The following is a 21,329-nucleotide window of genomic DNA, read 5'->3' on the forward strand; positions in this document are numbered from 1 at the left end:
TTTTTTTTTTTTTTTTTTTTTTTTTATTCGGTGAAAACGTCCCCTCTGGAATTAATGGTTTAAGGTGAGGTGGCCTCCTGTACTTTCCAAGTGACATCGAGCGAGAGACAACGAAGTACGCGATGTCGAGCGACACAAGTTACGAGACCCTAACCCCGTAAATCAAGCCGTTTCGAAGCTGCAATTTGCTCGCTTTCCTTTGAACAATGGAGGGACACCTCCGCTGTTGGCCACGTTAAGGAAGGCAAATTTAATAGGCAAAGAAGGCAAACTGTTAGTCGTTGACAACAGACGGCCATACCGCCTCGAGGGATTAATAGCTGTCTCTCTAATTAAAAGAAGAACAGAAGTCAACAGTTCGAGAACTCAGCTCGTCGCAAGTTTCATCGAGAACGTCTTCTTTCTTTCTTTTTTTTAAACACGTTGGCAAGGAAAAAGTTGGGAAACTTTGTTATTTCTCGTGATCTTTCTCCCCCCTTCCTAGGTCAAATAAAATGGTAAATCTTGCATTACTTACGGGGATCGTGGCTCGATGTAACTCTCATCCGTGGCGATGCGCGCAAGAGCAGGAAGGCTACTAGCCTCGCAGGGCGGATTACTTAAATCTGGAAGGAAGAATATGCAAGCTTTCAGTCGCCGTAGTAAAAGAAGAGAAGTTCATTAATTCTTAATTAATTCTCTGCAAAGTTGTGCTGGGAAAGGAAAATTGTCCGAACAATCGCGCGAGATTAGAAAATCCACTCCGAGGCGATATCGGAAATGCAATTGTCTTTAACTCGCAATTGTTATAATCAAAGAGGCCACAGTAATTTAAAGTTAAATTCTTTCCGAAATTAAAATTAAATTTTGTTACTAAAATCGCGGATTTTTATGCATTTATCAGGGAAATTTAAGTATGCAGAAATATACGTATAAAATATTGTAAATATAATATTTATAATAGCAATTTCAGAATTCCGAATTTCAGTAATTCAGAATCCACATTTTCGACTGTGCTCATAGAGATATCAAATAAAATGAAATTATAATAATTAAATTAAATTTTTTTTATAATCATTTACTATTTCAATCGAATATCACGCTGTGACGCATTTCTATGTATTTGAAGGAAATATGAAAAATCGAAGTTACCTATAGTGGAGTCATAATGGTCGCTGTGCCGTCCATAAGGGGCTGTCCGATTCAGTGCCTCGTTCACTCGTCGTCTCGGACTTCTAGTCTGCTGGAACATGCAATTTATTTTACATCGAATCTGCCGATACTCGAGCGCACATGAAAATTAAGGGAACACCGAAAGACGCCGGGAAGAAAATCGTTTCGCGCAAGTTCATCTTGCCGCTGTTTCAATAAAAGATGCACGTCCCAACAGGACGGAGGATCCTTGTTTCGTGCAAGAATAGAGCCAAGCGGGATTGAAGGCCTCGTCTCTATTTACATCGACCCAACGAGTCTTTTTCTAGCGTGTTTAAAGAAAATATCTCTTCCGTTTCCACATTTTACCGACGTGGATATTTTCATCCTCTTAATGCGCCTCCTACGTCCGAACGCGATTACACGCGGCGAATCAAGGTATAACACTCTGTCTTTTTCTCTATCTCCACTGATTCTGTTCTTCCCTTTTTCTTTTTCTAACAGAAAATTATGTTGAAAAAGGAGAGGAGAGGAATAGAGTAGGGAATCTTGAATTAATCTACCGAACAAATATTTATCCTTGGACTCGATGACAAAGAGAGGGAAAAAAATTATTGATCAAGTTTTTACAGCGAGCACCAAGCAGTCTTCAGATTTGTTCATATTTGAATTATTGGTTTATGAATGCGTATTTGCAATGCGCATTTATGCTGATGAGGACATCAAGGATTGAATATAATTTGGACATCGAGGATTGAATATAATTTTAACATTGTTATGCTTTTTTTTTAAAGTAAAATTTTACGTCTGGAATATTTTAGTGGAATTAATGTTGCTTTTACAACTGCGAGACATGATTACGGGATTATTGAAAAAGAACGTCGCTATTTTAAGAGGAAAGCAAAGGCAGATAACTTTACATTTCATTGAACGTTAATTTATCTTAGCTTGCCAGCGAATCTTATCGATACGACCTGGGCACACCTATCTAAGCGATGCGACGAGAAAATATTATTATTGTTCTATTAAGAGTTGTTCATGTCAGAACGGATGGAACTTTGATACGACACTAAGTGGAGAGTTTTATTGGAAACGTGTCTAAAAGGGACGCTAGATATTGCGAGACACACGATAAATCATATCATAAAAAAGTATTTACAAATTTTTCATAGCTTCATGAATATATAATACATGTTATACAACTTTATTTAACTTTACCAATGTAATAATAATGGACATAGATAATACACTCATAAATGGTATTTATAAGTGTGGAAATACCATTTATGGGCTATTGCATATATAAAATAAAAAAACCAAAGTGAATATTTTTTATCTTTAAAAAACGTAACATTCAAAGTTTACTAATTGTCATTTTATTTCCATCCTCCGTAGCCAGCTTCCTCCCGAATTAATATAGAGTAATTAATGGCTCAAAGTCGATGCGCATATTAATTTCATTTGACGGAAAGATGCGTTCAAGCTTGAGTGGCTTGTCAAAGAATTTAGTTTGCAGATCACGATCGAGCGAATATTCATTTGAAACAGAAGTAAAATAAATACATAAAAGCAGTAACGAGAATTTTCATAGCGAATGAAAATTAATTTCATTGTTTCTTTGATGAATCTTGATTTCGTGAATAAAATTGTTAAAAGTCAGAGACATGGCTACCGTAATTTCGTTTCCAACAACTCGATATTCATTTCAAATTCGATTAAAGTCCCTACTCTTTGATCAGATTGGACTGCGAATTTTTACATGCATCGTTACATCTTTGCGACTATAAATAAAGAAATGGAAACCAATTGTAAGTAGAAATTCATTTGCTAATTATTATAACATTATATACAAATATTATTTGCACAATTAGAGAAATAGAATCATTAATACTGCAATAACACTCCATTTTGGATATTTTTGCGTATTCTGCACATTGCGTGAAATTTCCTACAAATGCTCTTAAATATCTGTCTGCTAAATCATGGTTTTAACTGCGAGAGCGGACGTTACATAATTAGTACAGTTTTCGAGCAAATCGAAGAATTCGGTCGATCGATGAAACGAAATAAATCAACCGTCTTAAATTGCCAACGACAAACAGATTACTCTTGCAAATCCTATTTACCCAACCTTCTTAATCGTCTCCCAAGGAAAACAAATTAATTCAACTACAAGCTCGATCAATCCGCCAACGCAACGACCCTGTTGTCCCCGATAGATCGCGACGAGTGACTCGGTTTGTACAAAAGTAATCCTTACGAAAGTGGTATCGATGAGACTCTGCGTCCTGGTGACCTGAACCTTCGGTGAGAATAGTTCCTCGGGCACGCTGTTCCCCGGCGGGCTGTGATCCAACTCGTCCAGACATTCATCCTCGGCCAAAGACACCAGACTGTTGTACCAATGAACACTGCTCGCCCTGTGAGGTTTCGAGGGTTCGTGCAGACGGTTCAAGTCCTTGCTGAAGCTGAAGCTACGCCTAATCGGCTGCAGGCTGCGATTTATCACAGCCGGTAACTCGGCGGCGCTACCTCTTATCAGTGACCCGATTTTTCGACGGAACGACTTCCGTTCGAATTTGCCGCTCGTCCCCGCCTCCTTCACGTCCTTTTGCGCGTCCCCATTGCCAGCGCGGATCGATGGATCATCTGAAACAAACGGGATAGATGATCTTAGATAATCTGATATACATGCAAGGGAATTATAAGACAGAGAAAAACGGAGGAGAAAATCGGGAAGTTTGGAGATTTAAAAAGTTGGTGGAAGGATTTCTCGGTCGGCAGATGATAAAGCGTAATATCGACGAGTTGGAAACAATCAAAGGCGAAATTCGTTCAATACTCCACTACCTGTTCGCACTCTCGTCCCGTTGCTCTTCGAGGGCACTTGCTTCGCTGTCTTGCGACTGGAGATTTTCTGGCCGGTATTCTTCGACTTTTTGGAACTCCTCTTTTCATCCTTTTTCAGCGTTGTCATCTTGCCAAATTCGATGTATCTTTATGCACACACATGCACACATACGTATAACCGAGAGTCTTCCCTTTTTTTTTCCAACTGCAAGATTCTATTAAAAAATTGTCCCTTGCTTCAACTGGACGAATTGGCCGCGTTTCGGTCGCTCGTCCAGAAGTATTCAGCGGCCAGCCAAAATTGACCGCTCTTCATCGAGGTCGGCCACGACGGTGTAGATAAACGGCCGTTTCACGTGTAACTGCAATCACGCGAAGCACTGCGGATGAACCGTCAATAAAACACCGAACTCGTAGAACGAACGCGCGTTCGAGCAAACAATTAAGCGGCTTTCGCCGATTTCCGATTATTGCAAATTTCTCCCCCCGCCGGTCCGAGCTGCAGACCGTGAATCGGATCAATAGACTCGCATTATGGTCGCGCGATTGTTACAAATTCGCCGCAAGAGATCGTTCCATTCCGAACAACGTTTATTGTTCCGGTACTAAACGTCGATCGTGGCCAAACAATGTTCCAACTTCCGTAGTAAATACTTTTCTAAGACTAGCTGCTCCCTTCGATCGTTCGCCACGTTCCTTTCCCGAGCCTCTTCATCCTTAAATCGCGGATAAATAGCAAATAAAAATTTATTGAAAACATGATTATGTTCAGAAGTATCTGGCTAATTACGAAAAAATGCGCATTGATTGGGAAAAAATTAAAAAGTTTGTTGATTTTATTCTTCATAGTGATCAAGACTACGCGCAGTTATGTTTGTCACGTCTGTTATTGTCGAACGACATAGAATTATTTCATTACAAGATTTTTTAATTCCCGACTGATGAGTTTGGAGTTAAATCTTGCGAAATTATATTTTATTTTTAGCCCAGACGCTTTATATCTTCACATTCTCTAACTTATTGATTAGATTACACAGAATCTAAACTAACAACAAGACCTTCAATGTTGTTACACATGGTAGTATTATGTAATGATAAATGTAGCAATAAGTGTATATAATAATAAACATTAAAATATATCGTTGGTGTGCCTTTCGAAAAACATTCATGCATTCGTTCAAACACACGCAGATTCAAGAAAATAAAGTTGTCCTAAAAAATTTAAGATTATTTAGATACATATATACTGTCTGATTAACTGTTTTGGCAATTTCAGTGTAAAGCAAGAGTTGGCAGAATGTTTAAAATATTGCCAGGATAATGATTAATTAAATACATATTAATGTTAAGGCTAATCCATAGTAAATACTGCGGTTACCGACCCTATTATATGTTATTTGCTTGCAAAGTAATTCCATTAGGTAATTCTAATAATTAATTAAAAGATGTTAAATCGTTATCAGTTGTAGCAATAGTTCGATTATTAATCAGGGTGTAGCCGTTGATTTTGCGATCGGCTCAACCAAAGTTTCAGCTGGATTAATAAATTCCATTACGAAATTATATCGCATTCACTATCGCCTCATTATCGGTGAGATAGTATCCTACTGATTGACAAAATATAGACTTTCTTTCGTTGTCTTTCTCTCATTTGTGTGTACATATGTTGCAATATTGTTTTTATTCAAACCCCTCCTTTCTTATAAATATTATTGTATGTCAAGGAATGTATATCATGTCACGTGGTCGCAATCGTTGCAGTTAGAAACGTATTTTAAGCAATATCAGTGCTCTTTCTCTTATCGCGTTTTCTTTCTTATCGTTGCGACATGAATTAACCATATCGGCGTTATCGTTCTCGATCATTTTCCTTGTCCAAGAAGCCGGAAAAATTTGCAGTCTCAAAACCTTCGTGAAATTATTCCGAATAAACCGAATAAATTCACTAGCCCTCGAATCACTCGAGTAGGGAACAAATGTAAAACTTTGTGGACATTTTGCCTAAAAGAAGGAGGAACTCTTGCCTAAGGAACGAACGTTTCACTGGATTTTTTTTAGTGGTAAACAACGTTTGAGCGAAACGCGAATACATGCACGATTGCGTTTCGTCACCGGCAATTAACACTATCGTAAAGGTAACGGCGTATCATGGCGTTATCACCGGCTTACGATGAGCGTCACGAGCGATAATGTGTTTGCGCCTCGATAGCGCCGCAAAAATGCAACAATTAACGGCGATTAAGACCGTTGCTAGGAACGTGGAAACGTTCTCGACTCGCAAGTACAATTTTTCACCCGTTGTTGGAAACCTATAACGTCGTACAATAATTTCTCAACGGGAAACGAAGACATAAATAACGGAGTATATCGCCCGCAAGATGATACGTACCACGTTTTATAATGGAATGATAATTTATTGATATCAAAGCGGCATGTCGGTTAAAAATAGACAGAGAGAGCTGAGTAGGGGAAAATCCACGAAACTCTCTGGTATCAGCCTCGTAAGCTCGTTTTCGCCTGAAAATTTCACGCTAGTTAAATCGATGCACCACGTAATGCGTTGCTACGTTCGTGAATGTGCCGATAAGATTATTCAAGGTGGAGCGAAGTTCGTTAGATTAAAACCAGCAAAAAGCAAACTGAAAAACTATTACCCGATACGCGTGTGGTATTTCTGACGATTGCGTTGCATTACGTCAACCTTTAAACCTTCGGTCTACGTATATCACAAGTTCCATAATTAACAACAAATTAGTATATTTTCAAAGAATTTAACCGTTTCAACTTTTCGATGTTTAACGATCGTCGTAATGGCGCATGAATTCTACAAGGAAGATCACTGGCGTAAAAACAATAGACTTTAGATAGATACAATACCACGTGGCGCGACGAAAAGAGGTCTATACAATAGTCGGAATATGTTCCATCTTGGGACAAAGGAGATCTGTTCGTCTCAATACGGCAAAACGAACTGTAGCACTTCATAAAACGTTTCGCGAATTTACAGGGAAACGAACTGTTTTGCACAGATTTCGCAGCACGATGATCGCGCGAGCTGCGACCGCGATCGCAACCGCGCTCGTGATGACGACCGGTGATTGTAAATCACACAAACTTCGAGGTTTCACCGCGTTCTCTACAGTTCACACCGATCACCATTTTCTCGATTCAGAAACGGTGCAAATTGAAAAAAAAAAGAAAAGAAAACAACCAAATCACACACGTATACGCACATACGAAACCGTCGTGTGACAGTTCATTGATCTTGACGGATCTAACGCGATTAATATGTTGTCACTGAATGTACGCTTAATTTCCAAACTATTAAACAATTTAACTATTTAACAAACTATTTAACAATTTACTAATTCACCCTCGTTCTCGTTTTCACGCGATCCACGGTTTGAAGCGTTTGAAATGACGCGATGCGATTGGACCGATTAATTCGATCCGTCTCGATGAACCCACGTTCTATGGTAAACAAAAGAATTAAAAAGCAGCTGGTTCGGTAGTCGGCGGAATCCGCACGCTTATCGATCGCGGCACATTTTCACTGAACGTTATCACCGTGATAAAGTTAATTCGCTGCACGACGTTGAAATTTACGATAAAAAAAAAAAGAAGGAAAAAAACTGCTCGCGATCGTGGTTCGTCCTCGCGACCGTGCATCGATTTAATCGCTTCGAGCAACAAAGAAGAGGATCGATGATGACGCGGTTTACCCGCCGCGTATTTCACTGACTTTTATCGATCTCGCGTCGGCAAATGTAACGTCGCGATGCAAAAATCACAAATGCGCGTAGTCAAGAAATTAAGAAAACAGGTGCGACGAGGTAAGCGTTTTGCTGGTGAAATCTGGTGGGGAGATACCTTGACGAGAAAGAGAGAGACGACCGTGCTGATCGAGAAAGAAATCGTCGAAAGTAAAAATGTGGCGTATCAGTGGTGCTCAGCTGTTTTACCAGTTTGTTTTTTTATGTTGACTGATTTTCATGACCTCGATACAGATGGATTTTCTCAGATCGAGCCACGAGAAAGCTAAACGGATCAATTCCATCGAGTTAGAATTGAAATCTGGAATTTGTAATATTAATCCTGCATCTTCAAAGTTAATTTAAAAAATTGATCTTGCATATCATTAAAATTAAAAAAAATTAAAATGAAAACGAACTATAGTGCCGGATTAGTTGTTATCTCATTATTCTTAAGAATTCCCTTTCCGACAGCTTTACACTGTTGATATTTAAAGCTAAATTTCCTTTATGCCACTAGAGATAAAAAAAGAAGTCCACGCAAAGAGAATAAATTAGTAAAAGTTAAAATTGAGGTTTCCTTAGGCGGCTTAGTTTCTTCGACGAAATCGATGCGGAAAGTTTACAGAGTATATATATCTGACGTATCGCAACACACAGTATGATATAGAGCCGTGTTAATGTCCGCGTTCACGGATGCCTGAAATACGGTATAAAAAGTTCTGAAACTGGTGTGGCTATAAAACAAGAGTAAAGCACATGTTGCCGTTTTATTGGCGAAGAGAGGGAAACTCGCTGGCGTGTTCGATATTCGAGAACCGTGAAATGACTTCTGTCGAATGTAACGAGGTAGCCTTTTACTAGCAGCGCTTTACAATCACACGAAACGCAGAGATTGATACTTCAACGTGTTGCATAAAACATGCTAATTGTCACTTGACTGTCATTTCATGACAGAATTTTTTTCATCATCCTGTTTAAACGACAACAACGTCATTATAATCTCTGTCTCTCAAAGTTACACTCGGTGACAAAAATAATCAATGTCAGATCTCGTTTACGACTGTAGTTTTATCGAGTACGTGTTGGCACATTTGTACTGTAATGATCAGTATAAGACTTTTACGAGTATTGAACAGAATCGCAACACCTACATGTATACATCATTATGAAGCGTAATAAAGTTCATGACATAACCCGTGCGAGAAATTCAGCTGGTTTAGCTGTTCGCGAACTTTAGAACGCATCCTTTGGCACACGTGCGAAAATGTCGATACGAATTGTCTATTTCTAGGTCGCGAAAGTAAGTAAATCGATACGATGTGCTCTAAGACCGTCGAATTTGCGAATATCCTTCTCCACGGCATCATGCACGCACGCCTGTGTGTAACTTTATACATTTCTTCTGTGATTTCCGGTGCGTGTGGTATTTCTTTGCTATGCCAAATCGGGCAAATGAATTATACATACTGCCTAGTAGGCAAGTTTCATCGTTTCCTTGACATCCTTAGCCGGTTAAGGACTTGCTCAGGTGTCCACTGAAGAATCCGGCCGAATGAAACACGCCGTTCCTTCGGAGCGTCCGTGGCAATCGATAAAACGTTTAACCTAAATCTATTCTCCACTTGCTATCCAAGTTGATTTCGCAACGCCGATTCCGTATTGCTCTATCCTTCTCGTAGATAAACTCCTTTGTGACGTTTAGAGTATTCCTCCGACTCTGGTAAGTCGAGAATGAAGAAAAAAAACTATTTTCGTCGTTGGGTGATCATATTCCGAGGCCTGCGCGTTCCAATTTCGATCCAGCACGCTCGAATTGCGCTATCGATATGAGAATATTTCCACGCCACTTTTAAGCGTCGCGTCGAGGACGGATCAAAAGAGGAAAGGGCACAAACTGGTGGCATTGTGCTCGATTGTCTGAATAGCGGCGCACAAACGTGGAACCGGCGCAATTCAACTGGCGTCTTTATTAACTCAACAGCTTGCTTTAAAAATCCATTGCATTACACAGAACAGAATTAAATCCGTACCGTGACATTCAGCCTAGCTGCTGTTGCGTGGGAGAATATTCATTGGTACGCGTCGGTAATAATTTGTAATTAAGAACGTAATTAGGTAAACAATACATATATAGGCTAAGTACTTACAGAACAATGATCGTGATCAGAATTCCAGTCTCCTAGAAACTGCAGTTCTTCTGGCGTGTACCAATTGACGAGGCACATTATTGGATAGTAAAAGATTCAGGAAGTATCGTTGACATCAGGAAGTATTCTTGACAATCTAAATAACAGATTTAAATATTAGGTTTAATTTTTTGCAATAAAACAAATATTTCATACAATAATTATACTATAGATTTCTGTTTTAATTTGACGAGTTTATGAGATACAATACTTTCCATTAAATAATTATAGAGCAAGGAGACATCATTAATGGTTCTCGATGCGTTTACGAAAACTTAATTGTACCGAATGCCCATGAAGCTACAATATTATTGAGAAGACTAGCCGACCGCGTGGCACAACACCTGACACAGGGTGGTACATTTATCCCCACTAACAGAAACTGTTAATTCACCCCGTAACCCTCGACAACACATTTCAACTCCTAAATTAGACTTTCGCCATTTTAATTCGTCGGACTTGATTGAATAATTAAGTAACATATTTATAAAGAAATTTATGAAGAACTTACGAGACAAAGTATTGGAACATTCACAAGTGATATTTCTCTACGTATAAAACAAAAATTTATTATTAATGAGAAAAGACTTGCCGTCTTTTTCATGAAGTCTTCAAACAGAATGATGATTACTTCTCCCCTGATTTGTTTTTCAATTAGAAACCAATGTTGCATCGAGCAACACGTCTTCACACTTCACTGAAAGCGTAATAAAGTTCTAGATAAGAAATATTGACAAACTTTTTTAAATCTCGCGAAATCATATTTGAATTTTCGGAAGATGGAACGTACAATGGCGGCGAGTTTTGGCGCAAAGTGCAAAGAGCGCAATATATTTGAACTACATTGAACGACTTTCAACGTTCTTACCGATGAAATCATTCTCTTTGATCACTGACTGCACAAGTGATGATTTACAAGGTTGTAAATGATTTATACAATTGAATTACACTATATAAATTGAAGAAAATAACAATTACTTGGTAGAAGATTGTACGATGCAACGTGATGCCTTCCTCGTTCTTTCCTTCTATAACTGTTCGTTTCCATGTCGCGACAACTTTAGTGATGGCGCTGCGTTCGCTCTTGCCAATGGAGATTCATCTTTATGTTCGTTGTGACACCTCGCGGCCACCGTTAAGTGGAGATGTAATATTTTCCGGTAAAGTAGTTTAGCAGTTTTCTAAGACATTAAATGAAGAAAAAGTATATAGAAAATGTAAAATCGCGTTAGCTCAACCTGGGTAGGTTATGCTAATCTATGTTTTAGATCGCTGCTACGAGCGCGATAAACTTTCGCGAATCGTGTCTGTAATCGTCGTGTACATACGATATAGTAACATATATTGCAACAGGGCGCCTCGAAGTGTATTAAAACATTGATCGGTGCAGTGAAAGTGGTAAAAAGTAACGAGATCTAAGCATTTTTACACCATGTAGCCGATTTATTGTATCCAGTAGTCTTTTAAGTTCTCATTTCTAACCAATGCCTGCGCTACACACACACACAAGGTTAAAGTGCATTGATTCGTAGTTGTTGTTTTCTTCTGGGGCATTAATAGATTAAAAAAAAAAAGAGAGAAAAAAATGAGTGGAGATATGTTTGAGGGAAAGGATTACCCAACCCAGTGGGCACTAAATCCTTCCACTTACCAAAATATGAGTAACGATCAAGGTAAATGGCATAAGAAGTATTTCAGTATCCAGTATATATGTGATTCATTTCTTGCCATGATTGTACATCATTTAATTGTCATGCAAAACTCTCGATCGCCATTCAGTTGACTGGGCAGCATTAGCTCAGCAATGGATCAAAATGAAAGAGACTGTAGTGCCACCAGCACCACCACCACCTTCTATTAATCCTATATGCCCTGGAACCGATGGTAGCGGAGAAGCTCCAATGGATATGGATACAAAGGAAGATGATGTACCACCAGCACCGCCTGCACCAACAATCAGTGGATCAGGTAAAAGAAAGAAAAGAATCTTTTATCTAATCTTTTGGCCTTTTTGTATATAATATGGTTGTATAACATTTCTTTTGTTCTAATTATACCTGTTACAAAAAATATTAATTTATTGCAAAAAATATTTGGTATGAATGATTTTAGTCCTATATTGTATTTGCGACCGTTTACTAAGTGACAATCTAAATTATGCTCACAATATTTCTTCATAATCTGTCTTGTTTAATGCCAGCTGAAGCTTGGAATCAGTGGACTCAATGGGGCCATTGGAATACTTCAGGTTCTGGTACAGGCACTTGGGAATGGACTGGTGTACCTCCTCCTGGTGTTTCTATAGGTTCTGATGGAAAACCTATGGGGATTCCTACAGTGCCTGTTATTCCACCTGCTCCAACTATATCGACAACATCAGAATTTAGTGTGCCACCACCAGCAACACCGTCGTTGTATTCTTATAATTCAGTACCTCCAACACAACCTTATAGTCAGGTTAAAATTGTATTTCTAATATAATATAGAAGTCCGAAAACTCCTACACTTCCTATCTTATTTAGGCTTAGCAAAACGGAACTATGTATAAAATTGTATCATTACTTTCTTAAATACTTGTATTATAAAGTTAAAAAGAGAAAATACCGTTTTGATATATTGTAGTTTGAATTATGTTCTGAATTTAACTTCTATTCATATTTCCTAATTGATAAGATTTAAAGTACCATGCGATAAAACAGTTCATGCAGTTGAACATTCTATAATGAAATCTAAATTGAATCTGAAGTTACAGATAATAAGTGTTTCATATTTAGGTAACTAGTTACTGGTCTGGAGAACCACCTACTACAATACCTCCTCAGCCACCTCCTTTTATGAAAGGAGTCAGATGTACGAACAGAGCACCACATATGAGGCCCATGGATACAGTAAGGTGTAGAGAAGATAGGGAAAAAACACCTGAGGAAGATACAACGACAACTATAGGTAAGTCTAGAACGTGATTAAATGATGATTAAATGTATTAATAATTTCTGTATGGATGTATCTTAATAATAATGGTACAATCACCAATAATTGCAAGTATATAAAATCAAATGCACAACTGTCTTGGTCAATCGATTGTATTAATATGCCCATACGTATTCGGTAATTAACATCGTGTAGTACCGTTGTAAAACGATGAAGTTACTTTTACCTTAGACGCGGCAAAACGTAGACAATTGCCAGCATGGATTAGGGAAGGTTTAGAAAAGATGGAAAAAGAGAAACAGAAAGCTGTCGAGAGAGAACGACAGGAGATACTAAGGAAACAAGAGTTAGAAGCCCGAAAGCAAGCCGAGGATGAAGCTCGGGCAGTATTGAATCCTTGTAAAAGTAAATTTGTACGTGTCTGAGTAAATGCATTAATTGCTTGTCTCGCAAATGAAGCCACGTCGAATATCCTCGAGGCATGTCGTTTTTATAAATCCTTGTTCTTTTAAAATACAGGATTCTGATTCTGAGAAAGAGACAGAACAAGATGACGAAGGGGTACGTAATCCACAAGTGACTGAAAAGAATTTCGAACGTACTCCAGATATTCTTCTTCGTCCACGGAAATCACGATTTCGAGATGCGGACTCGCCAGATGCGCATACGCATGTAGATAGAAGTCCGACCGTATCTAGCACGGCTATAGCTACTCCGAAGCGAACGAGAGAGGAGATACTGCAGGATGTGGTGAATATTATCTCGATCGAATTCATCGATGATCGCAGTTTTGGTTCGATACATTACAGATTTCGTTCGGTATAGATGTTAAAGGTACGGAGATCGTTGACGGAAATTCTTCTGGAGGTAACGAACGAAGAAATCGGTTCTATATGCAGAGAGGTTTGGAGCCGCACACGTGCCAAAGGTACCCCAGATACACACGATACAACTAACAAATTGATATATTTCATACTTTCGCTCACCAGTGCACAGAATCTGATTCATATGAGTCTCGTGCAGTGTTGCGATGAATTTTATTTGCCCATTTGTGTAATATAAGCTTTTAAACATTAAACAGAGATTGTTCAATTCATAGAGTTAATTATTCGATGATTTCAGGATATCCTACTTTATTTTTTCCAGGACTTTGTATACACGTACTATAAGTGATATTTCTATCTTTTTTTTTCTTTTTTCAAATAGTATTATAAAACAACTACGTTACCCAATTTTTATTGAAATTTTCGATTAGTTCAATAATTGTTTTTTTATCGAATCGTTTTCTATTATTTATTAAAAATCCAAAAATTGTATTTTTACGTATTTAAAGAATAAATTATTCGTGAAAAAAAGGAAGCAAAAGTTATATAATTGTAAGAAAAATTATATAATAAGATTCAATATATAGTTACTATATGCGAAAAAAAAAAAAACGCGTAAAGGGCAAATATAATACTTTAACGAATTTTCATTCCACTTCTTGATCAATCGGATCACGTTCGAAAATGCAGTTATTATTAAAGACATATAATAAAGGAAAATCACGTAGAATTAATTTTACTTTCCCGTTTATGGAGATCTGTTTATCTTTTATTTGCTTTTTATATCGTAGTTAGTATAATATTTTTCATGCGGTCTTATCCGTATCTCTTTTTTTCTGATATCTTGCTCTTCCTTATGGCTCTGCACGTAAACTGATTGTTGATATGTTCCTCTACTAATGTTTATTCTACTAAAGCAGTTTCAGTTTCATATATCTAAATGGATTTCTATTAAAGATTTCTTAAGGTATATGAGGATTGAAAGCAGGATCGACTCTCCTTGTGATATCGGTGATCAGTACCATTTAATTTTGGGGGGTATACTGATGATAGCACTTAGCCATTGGTACTAAATGCGTGTGTATTGTAAGTCCCTGCAGGAGAGACCCCCGTCGCATCCCTCAACAACACGGCCCCTCTTGCTCAGATCACTCGTAAACTTGGTAAGTCGCTACACCTTTACAATCTTCAACGCACGATCATCCTAGGAACCGGTCGTGTACACGCAGTCATTAAAAAAAAAAAAAAATGCGTTCGTGCATTGTACCACAAACACACACACATACGCATACATACATACACACACACACTGTCTGTAGCCATGCTCGCTTATAAGTCTCGTGAAACTGACGATGTCTTTCAGGACATTTTTCAATCGTAGCAGCAGCATATTTAGTGGTCGAGCGTATGTCTTTATTTTGACAAAAACGCGCGACAGAATAACCGAACGATGATAATAAATATCTCGTTTCATATAGGTCTGGGCATCTATGGCGACAGCAACAGCGAGTCTGAGGAGGAGCAGAACGAACACGTCCAGGCTCAAAACAATGATAGCGACGAAGAGCTCATAGTACGTATTTATGATCGATATGGAAGATGGAAATTTCATGATGGAAAGGAAGCATGTAAATGATGGTGTTCGATGCTGTTAAAGGAAACGGTGAAACGGCGGCAACAAGCGTTCAAAAAGACGGAGGAGGAAATCGAGGCGCGTCTGGCGGAGGAGGATGAGAGAGAGGAGCAACGTTACGAGGAGCAGTATAATAAACAACAGGAAAATCATACTGGTAATACAAGCTGCAAAGAGTCAGGTATGTTTCGAAATATAATAAAACTATGTCGTCATTACATCATTAAGCGTAACTCCGTAACATCACTACTTTAGTTGATGAAAAAGAAACGATAAATAATCAAAGAGAAGCGTCTGAAACTTTGTCGAGCGGCGGACAAAGTCCACAGCAACAAATATTGCCGCCTGATATGGCAAAGACCAATACTCCATCAGGCTCGGCCGATTCCGAATCTAGCAGTTCTGAATCCACGAGCTCTGACTCGAGCCGTAACTCGTTGAAGAAGAAAAGATCGAGCAAAGCTCGTGATCGTGAATATCGAAAGAGGAAGTCGAAGAGTAGAAGCAAATCGAGAGGCAGGAAATCTCGATCTCGTTCTTCCGAGCGTGGCCACAAACGCAAGTCCAGATCTAGATCGATAAAGTCTCGTAAAGAATATCGTTCAAGGTCGTCGAGCAATTATAGGTCCAGCAAGAAGCGCAGATCGAGATCGAGAAATCGCAAACGGCGTAGATCTCGCTCGAGGAGCTGTCGTAGATCTAGATCCAGCACGGCCACCAGGAAATGGTCACGATCGCGTTCCAGGGGAAAAAGGAAATCGCGCTCCCATTCGAGAGGCAGAAGAAGAAGTCGGTCGTACTCCACGAGACGCAGCAAATCTCGCACCAGAGACAAACGAAGATCCCGATCCCGATCTAGGGCCAGAGACAGATCTCGAACACGTTCGAAGGAGCGAAAACGTTCGCAATCCTACGTTTCCAGGAGCAAGAGAAGGACACGATCTAGATCTAGGGATCATAGAAAATCACGATCGAGATCAAGACAGTCGAATCATCGGGACGGTAAGAAATCGTCGTCGCATCGGTACAGGAATTGAACCTGACCAAACTTCTAGCCAAGGTTGTATATACATATTCATAATTAAATAACTTGCCGAGAATTCGCACGAAATTAAATAACAAAAAAAAAAAAAAGAAGGAAAAAAAAAAAAACAAAAAAAAGAAGGAAAGAAATAAAAACAAAACGGGAAGAGAATGATACAAAAAAGAAAGACACACCTTCCGTTGCCCATAGATAACAAAAATACTATCGAAAGTAAAGATTTTTATTGTAATCACCCGTTCTGAAATTTCCTACTACTTGCGCGCGCGTTAGTGATGTCGGATATCGATTAGGTCATCTTCTTCCAGTTTAATTAGATTCATTCGGATTATATATTTTTAACTATAGTGTATCCGAACATAGTTTGTAACTATTTCAATTTACCAGTCAGATTTCTAATTATAACGTTACTTCTGCATAAAGACAAATTGATTTTCTTCTCTTTTATTTATTCGATCTATTCCCGAGTGATCCGCTTTTATGAAAAATGATCAAATACATGTACGTCAGCGAACTTTTTTTTTTCATTCATTCGATTCCGATTATTTTGTAACGATATATCCATTTTATACAGACGAATATTAGACTGCATTTCGAACCGATCGCGTAGACTAGCATGAACTTCCCGTCTGAGCTATGCCGGGCGTCTGATTATGTCTCACAAGTAAATAACGAATCATTATTTCTCTCGTACAAGCTTGACTGCGTCGTTATTACCGATCACTAAGTAAAATGCAACTAATCAGTTGGAAACGAGTGCATTCGAGAATCGGTATGATTTTAGAAATCATGACTATTTAGTTTCCGTTGTTTCTCTAGAGGATCGCGAACCTATCTTTTTGTGTCTCGAGTGATATTTCGTCAAGGCGAATCAGTGTGAAAACAAACTGTTACAATTCTAGAAACCGCGACGCATCATTAACACGTACACGCATATATACACAGATTTATCTGTTGATTCAGTTACATGTATTAATATAAATTCGACATACGTTAAAACCGATGATTTCAATGTATTGTATGTAAGAGCTTTACATACATACTACTATGATAAGTGTAACGAGTCATTTTTAATTGAAATAAATAAAACAAAAAAAAAAAACAAAAAAAAAAAAAGAAAAAGAGAAGAAGAATGGACTGTTCGAGCTCGTCAGAGTGACGACGTAATCTTCGAAGAGGCAGACTGAGGAATAAAGACACTCGGAATCGAATATTGATTCAAAACCGGCGGAAACTGTGAACCGGCAAGTCTCAGTTTTACGAGAGGGCGATTAAAGCTAATTTAATTCCATCGGCTGCCCGGCGAAATTTCTACAATCTGTTTTCCCCACGGCATCGCCAACCGGCTCGAAGATACAATTAACAAACCGGTTGGCCGCCATTCTTCTCCGTATCGGTGGTGTATCGTTACAACGGAATCGCAGAAGGAAAGTTTATGAAAGCTAGAAGTCCCGTGGAAATTGATATTCCACGAATTATTACCGGGGTGATAAATTGCATTACGAGGGATTTAAAGCGAACGAGTTTCACGTGTTTCGCGGGAGGATTCACGTTTCATGAAAGGAGGATTGTGTCGTGCAAAACAAAACGATTCAGGAACATTCGTGGAGTTTTCTTGTCGTCTTGGGATATAATATTTCTATTTGATATATTATGGTATATTATGATATATTATGGTATATATGGTATTATGGTATATTTGGTTGTATATATGGTATTTCTATTTGATATATTATGGTATATGGTATATATGATATTATAGTATATTTGGCTGTATATATAGTATTTCTATTTGATATTATGGTATATTCGATATATTATGGTATATATGGTATTTATTTGACTGTTGTGATGTGTTATATTCCTCGACTATGTCTTTTATTATTGACACACCGTGTATATGTAAACTAATGTGTATACACGTATGATATTAATATTAATATATTAATGACAATCTCATAACCAATAATTCAAAAAGGTAAATTAATAAAATAATGTAACACTTCTTGAACCTATTTTACTATTTTATATATATGTATATATATATATATATATATACTTATTAATTTTTTAAAAAACTCATTTTTAATATATATATATATTAAAAATGAGTTTTTTTAATAAATTGATAAGTAAAGTTTATTTTGTATCAGGGTTAATTGATTAATTTTAATAATTTAATTATCTCAAAAATAAATGATCTAAATATATACGAATATATTATCATTTTTGTAAAATAAAAAAAATAAATATATATTTAGAAATTAAATTTTTAGCGTATTTATTAATATATAAATTCACACATATATATATTATACCTAAGATATATATATATATATATATATAATATATCTGATATATATATATATTATTATATTAGAGTTTTATTATTATATTATAGAGTATTGATTCCTATTTTCTTCCCGAAAATACAATAAATTGTCACACTGTAACAATTAAATTGAATAAAGAACATTGAGAAATTTTCTTCAGCGCTGAGCCTAGAAAGAATTCGAAGATCGAGGCCTCAACTTTACGAACGACCCCGCTAGATAGCTTGGCGTACGACTTTTACTCAATTTTGAATTGAATTTAAATTAAATGACTTCATGTCTAATATCAGATATATTTATATATTGAAAATTATTCAATTGGATATATTTTTATATTGAATACTGCATTTGATATTGAGTGTCTCGCTAAAATTCAAGGAATCGTAACTATCACGATTGTATCGTTATTTCGTAACAAATAAAATATTTGTTCCAGAATCATTCGAATAACGCGTCCAAACGATAAAATCGAACGAAAGAAAGTCGGAGCGAGAATGTCGGATCACGACTCTAAATTAATCACGCTTGTTAAAAATCAGTAGGGACCAGAAGCAGGAAAGTAATTTATCGGCGGCAGCATGGTTGGATAGCGGCGAGATTAGTATCGGCACGTAGGCTGATAAAAAGCGAGAAACAGAGATGGTGGACTTTATGTCCCGGGATATCTGACCCAATTTCGCCGCGGTCGAAAACGGGTAAACGATTCTGACGCACGCCAATCCTGCCGAAATACTACCGACATAATGAATCAACGTTTCCCTGGCAAACCAGCCGTTTGCGCAAACCGAGGCCAACGCAGAGGAAGAGTCCATGGTGATCGCGGTGAACAGGAGATCATGTTCTTTCATTCGTTCACAAGAAACTTCAACATGAGAGAAACAATTCATATGGATAATTATTAGCAATTGAAATTGATAAAAAAGTGAACTGACAAAGAGATCATCTCGCGTATCATTGATAATAAAATAATTTAATAAAAATAAGATAATAGAATATGTTGATTCTCTTGTTACTGACATGTATTCTAGAATTTTAATATATCTTTATTGCTGATACATAATATTTAAATATTACGTATATGCACACAAATTGTAACAACATATTTTGTGCATTTATCTGTAATAAAATCAAATTCATATATTATAATAAAATAAGACATAAAAATAAATGAAAATATAAATGAAATGATATTAAAATTATATATGCATACGTACATACATTGAAAATATTATTATAGATAAATACATAAAAAGTATTAATTTTTCAATTATGCGTATGATTTTGTGCATAATATTTGTATGAAAAAACAAATATTTTATTGTATTATTAATGTTATTTTAAAAATGAATTTTTATATTAAGACACCTTATTTACTTAGGTAGGTAGTATTTTCATTAAAAGAAAAATATTGTCTTCTATCATATAATCCATGAATATAAATATACATACGTATAATGATAATATAATACGTATGGCAATAATAATGCATGAGACAATATAATATAATGGCATGAATACTGACGACTCGATCGATCAACATATATAACCAAAGAACACGATTTCTTCACAAATATACATAATACAAGTATCTATAAGTAATGTCATTTTTTAAAAATGTTAATTTATATTATTAATATTATAATTATATTAACATTAATATTAATATAATTATATTATTAATATATTATATTAATACTAAAATAATATAATTATATTATTTTAATATTAATATAATATATAAGATGACAAACTTTGACTATTTATTATAGTTATACGAAACTTACGATACTATTATATGTCATATAAAATAATTATTACACAATATTATTATATAGTATATTTCCTGTATGTAATATATAATAATATATTGTATAATAATATAATAATATATTGTATAATAATTATTTTATATGACATATAAATAATATTGTAAGTTTTGTATAACTATAATAAATAATCAAAGTTCGACATCTTATATATTATAGTAATATTAATATTAATATAATTATATTATTAATATATTATATTAATATTAAAATAATATAATTATATCATTTTAATACTAGTATAATATATAAAATATCAAACTTTGACTATTTATAGTTATACGAAACTTACAATATTATTATATAAAATAATTATTATATAATATATTACACGAAATATATTAAATTTACTTTATATATTATTAAATAAAACAAAATATTGTTAAATGAAATAAAAAAGAATTTAAGTAAAATAAAATTTTTGTATCGAAAAACCAAGATACATACACTCATCGCACGACTGTATTTTTACATTCTCACAACATTCCCCAAGACGTGTATGCCATGGAACCATACCAAATTGATAATTTTTAAGGAGAGCCATTCAAAAATTCCAGAAACTGACGCACCTAACCCCTCCCCTCCCCTCCGAAACGAAAAAGTAATTTCTTTCATCGGCCGAGAAAGCTACGACGGCAAGCTATGAGATCATGCTACCGTCCAACGTTTGTCCAACCGAGGCGGATAACATTTATCCAGCAACGAGGCGCAATTAACGCTGCAAATAAGGGCTAGGAGATCTTCCTCGTCCTTGAGCCAGAAACTCCGCTTGGCCGGAAGGGGCCAAGCGATATTCCTGTCTCTCCCCTCCTCCACCC

At 36.4% G+C, this 21,329-nt stretch overlaps 2 protein-coding genes and 1 long non-coding RNA gene across 4 annotated transcripts in view; 2 read left to right on the forward strand and 1 right to left on the reverse strand.

Annotated features, from left to right (window-relative positions):
- The window catches only part of LOC122535881, a 10,448-nt gene extending 2,578 nt beyond the window's left edge, over positions 1-7,870 (reverse strand). The window contains exons 1-5 of the mRNA XM_043667760.1: positions 7,724-7,870; positions 3,982-4,697; positions 3,392-3,780; positions 1,132-1,222; positions 518-605 (exon numbers count right to left, since the gene is read on the reverse strand). Of these exons, the coding sequence (XP_043523695.1) occupies positions 518-605; positions 1,132-1,222; positions 3,392-3,780; positions 3,982-4,108 (695 nt within the window). The 5' untranslated portion in view covers positions 4,109-4,697; positions 7,724-7,870. The remainder of the gene's footprint in view (positions 1-517; positions 606-1,131; positions 1,223-3,391; positions 3,781-3,981; positions 4,698-7,723) is intronic.
- An 873-nt stretch (positions 7,871-8,743) lies between these two features.
- Positions 8,744-9,975, forward strand: LOC122535880. Of its 2 annotated transcripts, none has more exons than XR_006308285.1 (3): positions 8,744-9,456; positions 9,540-9,811; positions 9,886-9,975. It is a non-coding gene; the product is annotated as an uncharacterized LOC122535880 (long non-coding RNA). The 2 variants fall into 2 exon arrangements; XR_006308286.1 differs by having other exon boundaries at positions 9,904-9,975.
- A 1,044-nt stretch (positions 9,976-11,019) lies between these two features.
- On the forward strand, positions 11,020-16,429 carry LOC122535878 (arginine/serine-rich protein PNISR-like). The gene is made up of 11 exons (XM_043667758.1): positions 11,020-11,595; positions 11,702-11,890; positions 12,123-12,379; positions 12,697-12,868; positions 13,085-13,266; positions 13,373-13,603; positions 13,679-13,781; positions 14,769-14,840; positions 15,156-15,250; positions 15,335-15,491; positions 15,566-16,429. Exons 1-11 carry the CDS (start codon positions 11,508-11,510, stop codon positions 16,345-16,347), a joined length of 2,328 nt encoding a protein of 775 aa, XP_043523693.1. The 5' UTR covers positions 11,020-11,507; the 3' UTR covers positions 16,348-16,429.
- The last annotated feature ends 4,900 nt before the right edge of the window (positions 16,430-21,329 follow it).

This window comes from Frieseomelitta varia, unplaced genomic scaffold (genome assembly GCF_011392965.1).
Source record: "Frieseomelitta varia isolate USP_RPSP 00005682 unplaced genomic scaffold, Fvar_1.2 scaffold_783, whole genome shotgun sequence".
Classification (NCBI taxonomy): domain Eukaryota; kingdom Metazoa; phylum Arthropoda; class Insecta; order Hymenoptera; family Apidae; genus Frieseomelitta; species Frieseomelitta varia.

Coding starts and splice junctions, on each gene's coding strand:
- LOC122535878 (XM_043667758.1), top strand. CDS start 11,508: ATGAGTGGAGATATGTTTGAGGGAAAGGATTACCCAACCCAGTGGGCA. Junction 12,869..13,084: donor AGATACAACGACAACTATAG/GTAAGTCTAGAA, acceptor CTTTTACCTTAG/ACGCGGCAAAACGTAGACAA. Junction 13,604..13,678: donor AGGAGATACTGCAGGATGTG/GTGAATATTATC, acceptor CGTTCGGTATAG/ATGTTAAAGGTACGGAGATC.